Source organism: Talpa europaea (assembly GCF_964194135.1).
Source record: "Talpa europaea genome assembly, chromosome: 11".
Classification (NCBI taxonomy): Eukaryota; Metazoa; Chordata; class Mammalia; order Eulipotyphla; family Talpidae; genus Talpa; species Talpa europaea.
The window spans coordinates 16381496-16397611 of record NC_140078.1 but is presented as its reverse complement, the minus strand read 5'-3'; the positions used below and the strand labels follow the sequence as shown (position 1 = coordinate 16397611).

Here is a 16116-nt window from a genome sequence, read left to right as displayed (position 1 = left end):
AACTTAAAAAGAAACTAGGGATGGGCCTCCCTGGTGGTGCAGGTGGTTGAGTGCCGCACTGTGAAGCTGTCACAGCCTCTGCAGTGCCGGTTTGACCTGGCCGGTCCCACATGGCGTGGCAGACCTCTCCTGTCTCGCCCGCTGCTCCCCTCAGCAGTGTATTTCATCAGTCTGCCTGTTCTGCTCCCTGCTTTGTCTCTGGTGAATCCTCTCACCCTCCCACGCATCTGGTCTGTACCCGGGGTCTTATATAAGAATAAATTAAAATCTTTAAAAAGAAAAAGAAACTAGCGATTAAAGTAATATGGGCATGTGGTCAAAACAAATTTCAAAGTGTTCTAAAAGGACCTACAATGAGAGTTACATCTTACCTTCCCCCCCACCCTGAGTTACTAGGTCTGTGGGTAGCTGCCTGGTTGGGGTGGGGTCCACCTTCCAGGTGTTTTCTAGGCCACTATGTTTCAAACGTTTTACTGCAACACATTAGTGCTTATAAAATCAAGCCAGTGTGTTGTGAGCATCATTTTAAGAAATGAAATGGGATGGCGTGGGAAGGAGGAAAAGCAAAGAAAAGGTCAGGTGCACTGATCACACTAAGAATAGGTACCGGCAATAAAAATTTCCTATGAAACTTTTATTTCTGTGTCACATATGTGCCATGAGACAGAATCTTTTTCTTTCTGGAAGTCATGGTGGAAAAAGAGTTGAAATCACTGCTCCAGGCATATAAAATGTGTGTATGTGTATGTTGTTGCTGTTGATTTGCTTTGTAACCACAAATGGGATAGTACTCGTTTCTTTTCACAGCAACTTGCTATTTTTGGCTGGGCACTTCATGAGTAAAACTATCTACACCTATCTCTATCCACCCATATCTAGCCAGCCATCATCCATCTATCTGTCTCTCTGTCTCTCTGTCTATCAATCAATGGATGAATCAATCGGAGCTACCTGCGCTGAGTGCCAGAGGAGGGAGGTGGTGGTCAGGGCAAGTCTTCTAAGAATCGGGGGGCTGTGATTTGGGAAGACTGGATTACAGAGGTAGAATAGCACAAGACAGAAAGACCTCCCTCTTTAGGAAACAGACCAAGGGTCAGCATGAATGATGCGCCCACAGAATGCAGAATCAGACCAGTCTTCTGCGGAGGGGGAGTCTGACCAGGGAAGGTCTATACCAAATGAGGTAGGCAGACAGCAGGGCCTGAAGGAACGTGGCTAGGTAGAGAGGGGGAGTTGGTGATTGTGGATGGCCCTGGGAGCAGCCCCTGGGTGGGCTGTTGCCAAAGGCCCTGGCATGCATTCACCCTCTGGTCCTGGCCACCAGGGGTGTTCCAGTGCGGCCCTGCCTCAGTTAACGCCATCCGAGAGGGCGATGTGAACCTGGAGTTCGACGGACCCTTTGTCTTTGCGGAGGTCAATGCCGACCGCATCACCTGGATCTACGACGCTGCCACCGGCAACCAGAAGAAGAACTCCACAGACACTCGCAGTGTTGGCATCTACATCAGCACCAAGGCAGTGGGCAGTTACTCCCGCATGGATGTCACGGAGAAGTACAAGTACCCAGAAGGTAGGAGGGGGCGCGGCCCAGGTGGTGCCAGTCAGGGCTGGATGGTGGGAAGACAGCCTTGAAGGTGGAGGGAAAATTCCTCGTCCTCCTCCCATGTCCTCAGCCAGTTTTGCCTGAATGGTCAGACTGCTCCCGGGCACCTGACGCCCAGCTCCCCACATGGTTTCCAGTGGGGACAGACCAGGTGTGGGCAGACCTGGCGCGAGGGGAAGTTTCCTGCCAGGCGCAGGCAGCTGTCAGCCCTGTTCATCTCCAGTTGTGTTGTACCCCTTTGCCAGTTGCTCAGCTAGGGTGATAGGACTGTGACTGAACACCACGGGAACAAGCAGGAGACCCCGAAGCTGCAGGCTCTTGCAGTGTATGTGAGGGACCTCCCCAGAAGTCAGATCAGCTGGGGCTCCATCCCTGAAATCTTAGGCCTCCCCATGAGCACTAGTCTCCCCAAGGTCACCTGAGAGGCCGGGAGGCTGCCTCTACTTACTGGCCTTTGTTGCTTTATTTTAGACATTGCTTTCGGGGTTAGCCGCTTTTTGTGATGATTCTCAGTGCTGACAAAAGTTTACACTGTGATGTACATTTTTTAGAAATGGTCAAAAGTAAACTAATGCTGGCCACACCTTGCCAGCATCAACATTCCACTCTTTATAAAATGCCTTGAGTCGATTTTGTTGATACAGTTGGTTCTGAGGGGTCAAGAAAAGGTGTCCATAGCACAGGCTTGTGTAAACCCTGAACACTGTGGCTGCTGGTGCTGGTGCAGTTAGCAGAAGGCAGAAGCTAAGCACAAGAGAGAGGACAAGTCCGATGGGGGACCCCTCTGAGCAGTAGTGTTTGTGGATATTTTGAGGCATGACTATAGGGTAAAGAGATTGGTGGACCCCATTTGGCCCCTCTCGTCTCTGCAGGCCATTCCCACAGGTAAGGTCGGAGGTCCCGTCCCTCAGTAAACACGTACTGAGCCCAAGCCTCGGCACCTAGGGTCTGCTCCACACGTAGCTCTGGAGAGGCAACAAAGAACACTACTGACAGGGTCCCCACCCCAGGGAGCTTACTCCCCAGGGGAGCACAGATGCAAGACAGGGCTCTCAAGGATGCCATTTTGTAGAAATAAGTGTAAGGGCCAGGGAACAAATCCCACCATGTACACCTGTGTGCCGTCAGGCAGGAAGTGATCCCGCACGGCCTCCCTGTCGAATGAGATAGGCATGTCTGTCTTTTGTCGTATTTAAATGAGCTAATATTCACGAAGTGCCAAGCCAGTGAAGACAATAAACAATGGTCGTGATTTTCAGTATCAACTTGAACATCTACAGCCTCCCTAGGTAACTATCTTGAGCACATTACTGATGTGGATACATGATCCTGTGAGGTTCCCGCCTGCATTGCCACACCTTGATGCTGCTTTTTGGAGACTCTGGCTGTCCCAGCTAGACCCCCTAAGCCATGGAGAGGGGCCAGGTTGTGGCCAGGCTGGGGGAGCCCTACAGGACCCCTCGCAGCGCCTCAGCCCCTGCATGACAACAGGGCTGACAACACTGCCCACTTCTGCCCAGTTCTCCATACCTAATGATGCCAGTTGTCTCTAGGAAAGAAAAGCTCATAAAATGGGTTGCTAAGCATTTGCGCAATAGCAACACCAAAGAGAAAACAGTAGCAGGAAGCTTAGTCTTGACTAAGATCAGCAGGTGACCTATATAGGTATTCTGGCTCTCAGCCTCATTGTGCAAACACACCAGCGTCAAGGTCCTGAGCACCAGCTCCCCGCAGACAGCAGCCCTGGGTGTGGACTCACAGCTCGACTAGAAAATGGAAAGACACCAAAAGGAACCCAGCCCTCCGGGAGCTCTCAGCTTGGGTAATCTGGCTGCTGCCTCCTCTCCAGTAGGGTGTGTGGGAGGAAGCTTGGTCTATGGGCCTAGGCACCTGGGGATGGGCGCCCTCTCTGCCTCGGATGCCCTGTTGCTTGGACCAGTTGTTTCTCCTTAGGGCCTCTGAGGTCTCTGCGGTTTTCCATGTAACTCACAGGAAGGGCCTTGTTATGTCACATTGTAAAGTATTTCTGATAAATCCTCTGGTGCCTTAAAAACTTCCCAGATTGGACAGAGAAGGTGCTGGGTGCGGGTCATGAGCATGGTCTACAGATAGAAACAGTCGCTGTTCTTTGTGTCCTTCCATCAGTGTCCCTGGGAGGCCAGTGCCTTTTCCCAGGGAGTGGATCTGTCCTCAGGTTGAGGCAGGGAGCCTTATGTGGACGGAGGGGTCAGCACTGGCTCAGAGGCCTGGTGTGGGTTACTCAGGTCCGCGCCCAGGGCTCGTGACAGCGGAGTGCATCACCACCATCCTCCCTGCTGCTTACACCACCCCGTCCAGCAGCAGCCACAGCCCAAGTCAGAGTCACGAGACCCGGCCTCTCAGCCAGCCTTGGTGAAATCCAGCCTTTGAAAGCTGGATTCTCCCTCGTTTAGGCAAGTCCTGACTTAGAGCCACATCAACCACGGGAAGTTCTATCAGCAAGCACAGGCACAGATGCGCTCTTCTGCCCTCAATGCACCTTCAGGACAAAGTGCAGACTCACAGGCTCACGTGGCTTGAAAAGAATTTTAATCAAGTTCATTCTGAATCTTCATCTGTTTGGTTGTTGGTTATTAACTCATTCTAGTCTTTTCCACCTCCATTTTTGTGATTTATTTTAAAGTTATCTGTTTGTTCTTTAAGTTGTGCAAGAGACTATTTAAAAAAAAACTAATTTAATTACTATCAAGCCCTACAGTAATTTGTGCAGGCGTGGCTAGGTCTTTCCTGACAGCTCTAGGAAGTTCGAGCTGACAGCAGATGAGCCATGGAGCAGCTGATGCAGGAGGCTCGTGTGGAGGAGGCTGGGATGGAGGCTGGAGAGGTCAGGCGCTTGCCTGTACCAGCACGGCTGTTCGTGGCTGAACCCAGCGAGTCCCTCCCTGGACTCACTTTTCCAGGTGGGGCGCCTTCCAACACCCTACTTGCTACCACATCCCTGAAATGCTTCTCCCTTTCCTACCACACAGGTTCTGGTGAGGAAAGAAGAGTGTTTGAGAAGGCTCTGGGGAAACTTAAACCCAACGCATCATTTGGCCCAACCTCTGCAGGAGACAGGGAAAGAGAGGACACAGAGCCCAGCATCTCAGGGGTGTTCAAGGTCAATGGCGTCCTGGCAGTGGGCAAGGAAGTCAACCTGCTCCTGCAGCTGAAAAACCTGACGCGAGATATGAAGACAGTGACCGTGAACATGACGGCCTGGACCATTGTCTACAACGGCACACTTGTCCACGAGGTGTGGAAAGACTCTGTCACAATATCCCTGGATCCCGAGGAAGGTAACTGGTCCTGGGGTTTGTGGAGGCACCCAGTTCCCGAGAGAGCTAACACTGCTGGGCTTGGGGAGTTCCCACTGGAGCAGACCCAACCGAGTAAGGAAGGCGTGGCAATGACCTCTGTGGTTAAGCCTTGGGTTTGGAAGCTTTGGAAGCTGCTGTCATGGTAAACAGTGCAAATCAGGATGGTGCCAACCCAAATCCTTGCACACCCTGGGGGAGGAGGGAGGATTTAACAGTTAATAGGAACACTAAAGGGGTATCCCTGACAGGTCTTCACCACTCTACAGTTTGCAGAGGGCTTCCTTACAACCTATCTCATTTGACTTCCTAAAAAGAACAGATCCCCCATTTGATAGAGGCAGAAACAGAGGCTTGGAGGGATTGCAACTTGCTTAAGAGATCAAGTGTCATAGCTAGGAGGCGGCAATGTTGGGGTCTCAGTCTTAGGCTTCCCCGTGCTAAATCCCGAGCCACCTCCTATTTTCTGGATTGTATTGCTGCCACTTTCCCTCATGCCACCCCCACCCCACATTGAATCACCTTTCAGTTTGACCATAGAAGGGTTTGAACCCTCACCCAGTGTTCCCTCAGGGCTGCCAGGGGCTGGGTGAGCTATCTTGATTCCGGTGACAGCTATGGGTTTTCTTGGGAGTCGGAGCCCTTAGGAGGGTGACTCCTTACTCCCAAGTAGCACAGATGGGAAGGGACAAGGTGGAGCAGAGAAAAGCCGCTTCTGTAGAGGAATCAGAATGCAGGTGTGCCCAGTCGACAAAATCCTTCAAGCTGTTAATGAAAAGTGGGGAGTTACAAAGCAGATTAACAAGGGTGGGGTAGGTATTTGCTTCACATAGGGAACTAATAAAAGCTGATTCATTATCCAGTCCATCTTGAGGGAATTCAATGGAGAAATTGAGAGGTGTTACACCTGTCAGAGGCAGCAGCCCCCAGCGATCTGGCAGAATTTTAACAGAATTTTCTCCCAATATCAGAAGCAACTGCCCTGCTGTTATTTACCTTCAGTGCTCCAGGGAAGAGCTATTTTTGTAGGCCAAAAATAACTCAGATGAAAGAAATGTGGAAAAAATACACTTCTGTAAGAGGCAGCAGAGTAAAATGGGAAGGGGGAGGAAGCAGGTGAAGTGACCCCAGAGTCCAGACACCGTTGCCTGCTTTCTGGGTGACCATGCTGAGTCCTTTACTCAGCTCCGGGAGGGGAGCCTTCCCGGAGGGGAGGTGGAGGGGTCAGGCCAGCTGATGCCTTCAGAGCAGGCTGGGCGAATTCCTCCAGTGCTAAAATCAAAGGCAGCTTCCTCCCCACAGCCTTACCCCAAAAAGGACAGGATGCTGTGAGTACAGGCCCCCCCCCAAGACCACCCAACATGACCCCATGAAGGCAGGCCCTGGACCATGAAGAGGAAGAGGTCCCTATTTGGTATGTGATGTCAGAGACGGGGTGTTGAGGCTTGGTGTAAAGGCAGGACAGGACACAGTGCAGGTTTTCTGATCCCAAGCAGACCAGGTAAAGAAGTCAGAGTCCTTAGTGGGTTTTTGCAGGTCTTTTATTGGGGTTCACCAGGCATATGTGCTGGGGGGCCGGGAGGCTGGCAGTCCTGGGGGGCAGAGGTGCTGGGGGGCCGGGAGGCTGGCAGTCCTCCCAGCCCCCAGCAAATCCTCACTCTATCTGGGCTCTCTAGCATTCTCTGCTTCTACTTCGGGCTTCTTCTCTTTCGGCTTCTTTCTCAGCTTCTGCTGGCATCCCCGTGATGCCACCCTTAAAAGCCCAGTCTTAGCCCAGGTGAATCCCATCTTCCTATGCCCACACCCTACTCCAGGTGGCCGCCATCAGGCATGCATTCAGGACCTCAAGGATCCATCATCTATCCTAATGGGTGGGAGGGCAGAAAAGCCTGATACCTTTTACCTTACCCTACACTTGGGGAGGAGCCAGATATATGGAGAGAAGCTAGGAGGGCATTACCATCAGAGGGAACCCCATGGGCTGAAGCCTGGAGGTGCCAAAGTGCCTATTTGTGGAAGGAACAGTGAGAGGCTCAGAGGGCTCCCCCAGGGGGACTCGGGGATATGGGGCCAGATGGAGGGGGCTGAACTTGATTCCTGAGGAGCCATGGAGGATTGTGAAGTGGCATGGAAGGAGAATGGCATGATTTGGGGGGGGAGGGTTGGGGAGTGCTTCCAAAGCCCCATCTGACTCAGGTGTGTGGGGATGATTTGGAAGCAAAGATACCAGAGGTAGGGAGGTGTTTTGGATGCTGTTGTAATGGAATCCCGGGCTATTAAATTACCTGGGAGGGTGCTCAGCACATCTAGCTAATCCCTGGCTCCCCTTCCTATTTATTATCGTGCTGTGGTCATTATTTATCATCATCATTGGACAATCAGTTAACATTCATATTCTTCCCTGGCCCCTTGAAGGAAACTAGCCCTCAGACATTTCCAGGATGGGGAGGAATCTTCAGCCCCTAAAAGTTCATCCTCCTGGGAATCTTCCCCACCAGTCAGTGTCCTGGTCTCTGGAGCCTGCACAGAGCAGGGGGGTGTTTCCCAGGGGGCTGGCCCCAGAAGGGCCTGCTCAGGCCCTGGGCTACAGAGATTCCTGGCCAGCTCACCCTGACGTGGCTTGGCACCAGCTCTGAAGGTTTCAGCAGTGAGTCCCACTCCCTCTCACTCTGCTCCCCGGCGTCTCCTTCTAGAAACCGAGTACCCGGTGAAGATCTCCTACGCTCAGTATGAGAAGTACCTGAAGGCAGATAACATGATCCGGACCACAGCCGTGTGTCAGGTCACTGACGAGGCCGAGGTGGTGGTGGCAAGGGACATCATCCTGGACAACCCCACCCTGACTCTGCAGGTAAGCAGGGAGGGATGCCTCCTCAACCCACCCCCCAACACCAGCCCCAAACTCCCAAGCCACCAGGAAGGCTGTCCCCACGAGGGGACAGAGAACGGGCCCTGCTCGCTCCAGCCCCCACAGCTGGGTGGAGTCTGCCTGAGCCAGACATCACCAATCTGAGGGTGCAGGCCAGCAGGCAAGGGCAGATAGATGAACAGGCCATGGATATGGTGTCTTCCTGGGGACCTCACAGGTTAGGCTCCTGCTGAGTCTGCTGTACCTGCCATCTGTCCCGGCTGTCTAGACAGTAACAGCCTTTTTCTGGCCAGTCACATTGCAACTGTCTCCCAAGCCCCAGATCCCAGAGGAGCTGAACATTGTGGCTGTCTGGGTCACCCACTCCCTGAGATCTACCCTAGCCGCAGGGTTTCCTGGCCTCAGAGGGCAGCTAGTGAGCCCAGTCACTGTCCTGCTAGTCTGGACTGTGCTTCAGAGGGGGGTGGGGATATCCCCCCACCTCAGGTTAGAGAGCCAGTTAGACCATCAGTTGGGGGGAGCAAAGAGGAGCAATGGTCCAGACCTTGGACCTGCCCCCTTGCCAGGCCCCACCTTCTGTCAGCAGCAACACTTTAAGTCCCTCCTTCTCTGTGTGCCAGCGGCTCCAGCTCTGTCACAGGGACAATAGACACTTCCCTTGCAGGGTGTCATTCCCTCGGGAAGCCTTTCTCACCCCTCACCTCAGGCCTGGTCCCCAGCACCTTCTGTCTCTCCCCTCAGCCTATACTCCTCAGGCGCCCCCTGTTCTGGACCCACCACTGTCTGTCTCCCTGGCATACTTTAAAAGCCAGTCAGTGTTTGGAAAGCAGAAACAGGACTGGATTAGAGCGATTGGCTCCGGGCTTGTGTTCTTCCCCACCCACAAGTTTTCACTGTCGGTCCTTGCTTGTCCTCTGCGTGTTAAAGCTTCTGCTTCGCAAGGCATTTCCAGAACCACGCCCCGTCCCTATAGACACGGACCAAGCGTGGGTCCTACTCCCGAGATTGGGAAACCACGCTGGGCGGCAGCGTGAAAATATGTGTTTAAATGAAAATACTGTGTTTAAATAACGAGTGTTTAAATGAAGTGAGTTTTTCACCCAATATATTCCCTTATCCAATATCCCCAAACCTTCTAGCTTATCTTTTATTCAATGTTTTTGCTCTACATCCATTGGATTTCCATATAAAGTTGGCTTTGTCTTTCAAAAGACTATACTACCTTTGGAGAGGAAATCAGAATATGCCCAGGCTGGAAATAGACCATCGAGAACTTTACTATTTAATCTTTTTGAAAGGTACCTGATCTTTCTCCTCGTGGGCATCTTTATGTAAATTTCCTTCTAACATATTTCTCGCCTTTACTTCAGCCTTCAGAGAATCAAAACATCTTTGTCTTAATTGAATGAATCAACATATCACTCACTCAGAACAGAGTACAGATTTTTAAACTCATGAGGGTGATCGGTAGGAAAAGGTAATAATTTCCAAAATTCTGTTGTCTTACCTGGCAGTCAGTCTTGAGCACCTTAAACTGTAGCATCGGACCATGATCTCTGAACATTGTTCCAAAGGAGCCAAGAAGCCCTGGTCCAGGTCAAATGTCCAGAGATGCCTGGACAAGTTGGTGCCCTGTTCCCCAAAAGAAATGTGGGCCCTTAAGTACTTTGAGGCCAAGATTAGAAATGAGGAACTTGAGATGCTAGTTAAAGGCAAGATTTATTGAAAACTGACAGCAAAAAGTAGAGCTCCAGGGAGCCCTCCTTAAACAAAGAGGCTCTCTGAGGTGCCTGGGCTACAGGTCTATTGAGGTTTGGGGGCTGGCATTTGAGAACAAAGGAGTTAGACTTTATTGGCTGAGAAAACAAGGAGCATGCGCTTGGCTAGCGTCTATTTGCCCACCTAAGTGTGGCTGATCATGAGCTCCCGCTTATTGTTGCTGATTGTGAGCACCCATCAGCGGTAGCCGGGTGGTCACCCGGGCTTCTGCCCACCTCATGGGTGCATCTTGTGGAGGCTGTGCCCACAGCTCCAGTGTGACCCAGTCTGGTCTCAGGTCTGTAACTCCCTCCTTCTTCAACAAGCTGATTTGATAAGCTATAAAGAGGTAGCTCAGGAAAGTACAGGTCGGAGGGAAAAATCATTAAAAAAGAAAAACACAGTGGGCCAAGGAAATTTATGGCAGCGGGTATCCAGAGTCATGAGGTCTGCCTAACCTCTTGTTAACCAGTCTATGGGAAGAGCAGTGTTCTGTCTTCAAGTCCTGCCCTGGTGTTGTCCAGAGACAACCCCTGTCTCGGTGTGGGAGCCCTGGCCAGACCACACACAGTACACAGAGAATCTTTGGGCTGCAGGAAGACTTGGATAGGCCAGGGTCTCATCACAAGAAGGTCACCTGAACTGGGGCAAGGGCCCAGCACCATGTCCTGTGGAGAGACCTCCTGGGGAAGCCAGGGAACAAACAGGACCAGCGACAGGGTAGTTCTGAACGATACTAAGTTCTGAATGAAACATTTCCCAGCCTCGGAGCAGCCGACAATGGAACCAGGATGGCCCGGAAAGCAGGAGGGCCCTTCCCAAGATGAACTGGAGGAGCTTATGAACCCGTGGGGGAGTTAAAGTGCTCTCGGCCACTGCCACCTGCCACCTCTCCTCCTGCAGCAGTGCTCTGGGTGTAGCAGGGAGATGCTAGCAGTTTCCTGAGATGCCCCCTGCATGCATGTCACCACTCTGTCCCTTCCTCAGTGACCTCTCCCCCACCAGCAAACCACCCGCCCTGCCTGTGGGCTCGCCCCCAGTACAGGGAGTAGACAGCACAGGTGCCCTGACGCCCCCACCCCTCTCCCATAGGTGCTGGATGAAGCACGGGTGCAGAAGCCCGTGAACGTGCAGATGCTGTTCTCCAACCCCCTGGACGAGCCGGTGAAGGACTGCATCCTCATGGTGGAAGGCAGCGGCCTGCTCCGGGGCAACCTCAAGATCCAGTGAGTACCAGGCCTCGGGAGTGTGGGATGGCAGGAAAGGGGAAGAGAGGGCCTCCTGGGAGTCAGGGCAGGGCATACAGAGCTCCCTCAGCCTCAGAATATACATTTGCATATGCTCTGGGGTTCACCAAATACGAATTCCCCGGAAGTCCAGGTCACCAGAGCTTAGAGCTGGTCCTCAAAGTTTAGCATATTTGGAAAATCATGGGCCGCTCAGCTTTCCCTGCTGGGGAGTTCCAGGGCTAGAGGGCATTGACGCATCAGTTTGCCCAGTCTCCAGGGCGGGCCTTGGGGCCAGTGAAAGCCTGTGCCACATGAGGTCTGGTTCTCTCACTATCCCCACTGACCTGTGCCTTTCACCCCCCAGAGTGCCAACGCTGCGCCCCAAGGAGAGGTCCCGGGTGCGTTTCGAGATCATGCCCACTCGGAGCGGCACCAAGCAGCTGCTTGTCGACTTCTCCTGTAACAAGTTCCCTGCCATCAAGGCCATGCTGTCCATCGATGTGGCCGAGTGAAGATCTTGGGTGCCCTTATACAAACTTGGGTAACACGGAGCAGATGGGGCACATCTGGGCCAGGAGCTCTTGCCCACTCCATCTGGGAAATGGAGTGGGAAGCCCCATCCGTCCCCCAAGGTGGCCTGGATGTTGACCTCCAGCCTCCAGCACACGCTCCCTCCCTCGCCTCCAGGCTGGGCTGGCTCTACCCTGGCCTGTGACTGCATCACATTTGCACTTCAGCTGCCGGCTCTATAAGCCCCATGGCCCCCGCTCAGCCCACACGCCCATCGATGCTGCAGGATGGGGTGGCACCAGCCCCAGCCACGACCCCAGTGGATACCAGGGAGAAGATCGCCCGGGCTGTGTGCTGGTCCCCAGCCTACTCCTCCCCCAGGCCACTGTGGAGGGGAAGGGACGATCAGCCATCTGTCATGTCACTCACATTCTTACACTCAAAATAAATATTCAAAAGAGCTTTGCTATGCTCCCAGTGTTTCAAGTCAATTTAGGAAAACCTTCTAACTTGATGTCCAGAAATAGATGAGGCTGCCTTAGGGGTCAGTGCTGGCCTCCAGCATCCCCGCATGGCCAGGCAGACTCTGTCAAGGCCTTTCCACTATGGGCAGTGAGCAGGACTGCAGGGCCTCTGCTGGGACTCTGGCGGAGCAGGCACTGGCAAGGGCCCAGCCTCTGTACTCCTCTTCCTTCCTTGGGCTGCCATCCTCCTCTTGCAGCCAGGAGACAATGTGCCACTGAGGCACCTCAGCACTGCTAACTCTTCCAGAACCTTCTCTGCTATCACACAAGCTCCAGTGCTTCCTCAGTCTTTGTCCCTTGAGATAACCCCAAGCAGATCCAAGTCTTCCTGCCACTGGTGTTCACTAATCCCGTGTGGGCACCTGGGCCTCGTCTTCTGAATTGAAGGGGCCAATGCAGTCTAAATGGGGTCTTGAGTCTCACATCCAGCTCAAAGCCTTGGCCCTGGGCTCAGTTTGGGCCTAGCCTATAATTACAGAGGGGCCACTGTCCACTCCTGGCTTCTTCCCCTTCCTTCTGCCTATTGCTGGATCCTTCAGAGTTAGAGCAGGCAGCGAGAGAACAAAGAGAAAAGCAGCAAAGGTCTGTGTCACGGGTGCCAGTGCAGGAGGCCTCTACAGTGTGGCTGGTGTGTAAATGCAGCCTTTCTGCACTGCGTCTCCTGACAGGCCACACACCCTTAGGTCTGGAAGCAGGGAGTTCACCCCTCCACCTCCCATTGCTCAGGAAGTACAGGTCCTTTCTTGATGCTTTCAGCCCACTCCTATTTCATGGGGTCCACAGGCCCGTGGTCACTCACACTTCCATGTGTGAACATGAGGGAAAGACCAAATGAATAGAAAAAATGACTCCAAGTGGGCCTTGATAAGACATTTAATTAACAAAGACATCTAATTAACAAACTATAAAACTGCTGACCTCCAGGCCTGTTATTACATAGAATAGTTCACATTCTTATTGTTTAATACACTCCTGATTGGGTATAACGCAGGCAGTGGCTCTCCCTTGCCCGACCCTAATTCCTCTCCCTTTAAAAAGGCATTACCATCCCACAAAACTTACAAACTCCTAACGACTTCTCAGTCTACTTCCTGGAAGATCCGCCTGGCAGTTGAAACCAGGAATGGTGCAGGAAGGCAAGCAGTAAGGGGACGATTTGGGGTTGACTCACTGCCCAGCTGCCAATGAACCCACTTCCTCAGTCCATATCCCATCCCAGGTGAGAAGGGATAATGACATCTGGACACCCTCAGAGATCTTGACTCCCCAGACTCCTCTGGACTCTCAGAGCCTATGGAAGTGGTCGACCCCCTTCCCATTAAGACCTAGTTTACCCCTTTGTGAGAAGACCATGAAGAAACCTCTTCCAGCAAGTCAATAGGCCCACTCAAGATCTGCTCCTGCCGCCTCTCTTGGCATCCAGACTGATAAATGATGTTAAGTGGAGCCAAATTCATCTGAATATGTGCTGGGCCTGATAAGGGAACAAAAGACTACATGCCAAAAGAGCAATTAATATTCGCCACCAGGTGCCAGCAGGAGCAGGGCAATACTGGAGAGAGAGGATTTGAAAGTACTTAATCAAGGGGGTTGGAACATTAGCCTGAACTGGAAGAGTTTATTGACTTGGGGTCATTCTTTTCTGATATTGGATTTAACACACTGACAAGGACCCTGAGGGTCCTTTGGAATAAAGACATTTTGTTCCAAATGTCTGGAAAACGTGGTGGCTTATGTAGAGTGTAGTTCAAATGGCTGAACTGTCATGTGATAGGAAAGGACAGGATTAAAAGCTTTAGGGAAGTGGGCATGCTAGAGCCAACCTTTCCCAAGACCGTAGGGATTCCTCTCTGCTACAGGATTTTGTTCCATTGGAGACCCAGACGCTACATACACAATTCACTAAGGCCATCAGGAATGCATGGGTGACAGAGGCATCAACATCACTAAGAAATTCAGTAATGGCCTCCACATTTAAAAAACAGCAATGTGGGGCCTTCCTGGTGACGCAAGGGGTTAAGGCGCAGCACCATGAAGCTCTCAGTAGCTATTAGGGAGGTGACACACAAGGGCGCAGCAGACCTCTCCTGTCTCGCCCACTGCTCCCCTCAGCAGTGTATTTCAGTAGATCTGCCTGTTCTGCTCCCCACTCTGTCTCTGATGAATCCTCTCACCCCCCGCATCTCTGGCCTACACCCCAGTTCTTGTATGTATAAATAAATCTTTAAAACAACAACAACAATGTGTGTGGAGTTTATAATAATGTTATAGAGCTAAAATGTATGAAAAGTAGCAATGACCAGTAAGGGTTGAAGTGAAATATACTAATGTAAATTTCTTACAGCATACAGAAAATGATGAAATATCATCTAATAACAGAGTGATAAGTTAATGATGTATATTAAACCTAAAGCAACCATGAAGAGAAAAAAAAAAGGAATTTGATCAAAAAGCCAATAAAGTAGAGAAAATATAATAGGAAAAAATAATTACTAGAAAAAGAAGGCACAAAAGAAGTAAATTTATTCATTTATTAATGAATAAATAATACAGATAAAAATTAAGTAGTCATGGCAGATTCAAATCCAATCCTGTTAATAACCACTTAATTATTATAATCATTAATAATTCAATGTAAGTGACCTAATTAAAAAGCAGATGTCAGATTGAATAAAAATGCAAAAACCATTTATATTGTGCTACCAAAAAAATCAACTTTAAGTATAAAGTTGGAAACAGGTTCAAAGTAAAAGGTGAAAGACGATATAGCATCAAATAGTAACCAAAAGGAAGGCTGGAGAGACTATAGGTGAAACAAAATAGGTGAAAAATTGTTACCAGAGAAAAAGATGAAAAGACCAACCCATCAGGAAGAATAACAACTATAAGTATTTTTAATGTCCTTTGACAACAATAAAATTAAATTTGAAATCAATAATATAAATTTATCTGAAAGCCCACAATATTTAGAAATTAAAGAAAAGTCATCTGAATAACTATGGATCAATGAGGTCAAAAAGGGAGTTACAAGATGCAAAAGCACATTTCAAAATTTGTAGGATGTAGTTAAAGCAGTGCTACTTCTTTCCTTTTTTTTTTTTAATTCTTACTAAAGCAATATTTAGAGGAAACTCTTAGCACTAGATACCTATGTTAGAAACAAAGAAACAAATCAATGAACTCAGCTTCCATCTTTGAAAGCTAAAAAAATTAAACTCAAAATAAGCAGAAGAAAATAAATAACAAAACATATGAATCAATAAAACAGGAAACAGGAAAAACTGTACACCAATGAATGTAAAAGTGGGTTCCTTGAGAAGATCAACTAACTGGAGGGAAATAAACAAGACACAAGTCACCAGTGTCAGGAATGACAGAACCTGCAGTTTTCGGGGGGGGGGGGTTGTTTTGTTTTTTTAAAGATTTATTTATTTATGCAAGCACTGGAGTAAGGCCAGAGTTGCAGGGGGTAAGAGGATTCACCAGAGACAAGGCAGGGAGCAGAACAGGCAGAATGACCATAATACACTGCTGAGGGGAGCAGGGGGCGAGACAGGAGAGATCTGCAGCACCATGTGGCAATCTCCCTGGCCGGCTGGGAATCGAACCAGTTCTGCAGAGGCTGTGGACAGCTTCACAGCACTATGCTCAACCCGCTGAGTCACCAGGGAGGCCCAGAACCTACAGGTTTTTTTTAAGAAAATAAGGAATATTACACACAATGTTACGCTAATAAATCAGACAACTTAGACGAAATAGACAAATTTCTTGAAAGGCACTAACTTTCAAATTTCATTCAAGAAATATATCCAGTATATCCCCAAATCTATTAAAGAAATTGAATTTGGAATAAAGACACTGTCCAGCTGACCATTTCCCAATAAGCCAGTCACAGAACTGGGGATGGTTTTGTCCCTATATTTTCACACAGTCTGTTATACAGCAAATGATATTAACTATTATTATTCTCCATCTCCATTAAAATATTGATTTACTCCCAGTCCCCAAGCAAATGCCCCCTTTTCTGAGAAATTTCCCACTCCCCTTCCATCTCGCTGCATTCCTACCACAGCTGGTCCCTCCTACCTGTGCTTCTCTCCGCTGCTTGTCTTTTTCAACCACTTTGGTTTAAAGTCATCTGTGCCAGGTCTATCCCTCTCCCCTTCTTAGACTGTACTTATCATGGGCAAAACATGTTTGCTTTAGCCCTATTTAGTATGATGCCTATTGTAAATTAAGCACCCATAAATATTCATGAAAGATCAAAGAACTAAATGAGAGTGTAGAT

General features: G+C 50.0%; 1 protein-coding gene across 1 annotated transcript in view; it reads left to right on the top strand.

Annotated features, from left to right (window-relative positions):
• The window catches only part of TGM3 (transglutaminase 3), a gene marked incomplete at both ends in the record, with an annotated part of 34495 nt that extends 23189 nt beyond the window's left edge, over window positions 1-11306 (top strand). The window contains 5 exons of the mRNA XM_084246635.1: window positions 1325-1570; window positions 4612-4920; window positions 7632-7789; window positions 10658-10791; window positions 11159-11306. Of these exons, the coding sequence (XP_084102761.1) occupies window positions 1325-1570; window positions 4612-4920; window positions 7632-7789; window positions 10658-10791; window positions 11159-11306 (995 nt within the window). The remainder of the gene's footprint in view (window positions 1-1324; window positions 1571-4611; window positions 4921-7631; window positions 7790-10657; window positions 10792-11158) is intronic.
• Between the last annotated feature and the right edge of the window lie 4810 nt (window positions 11307-16116).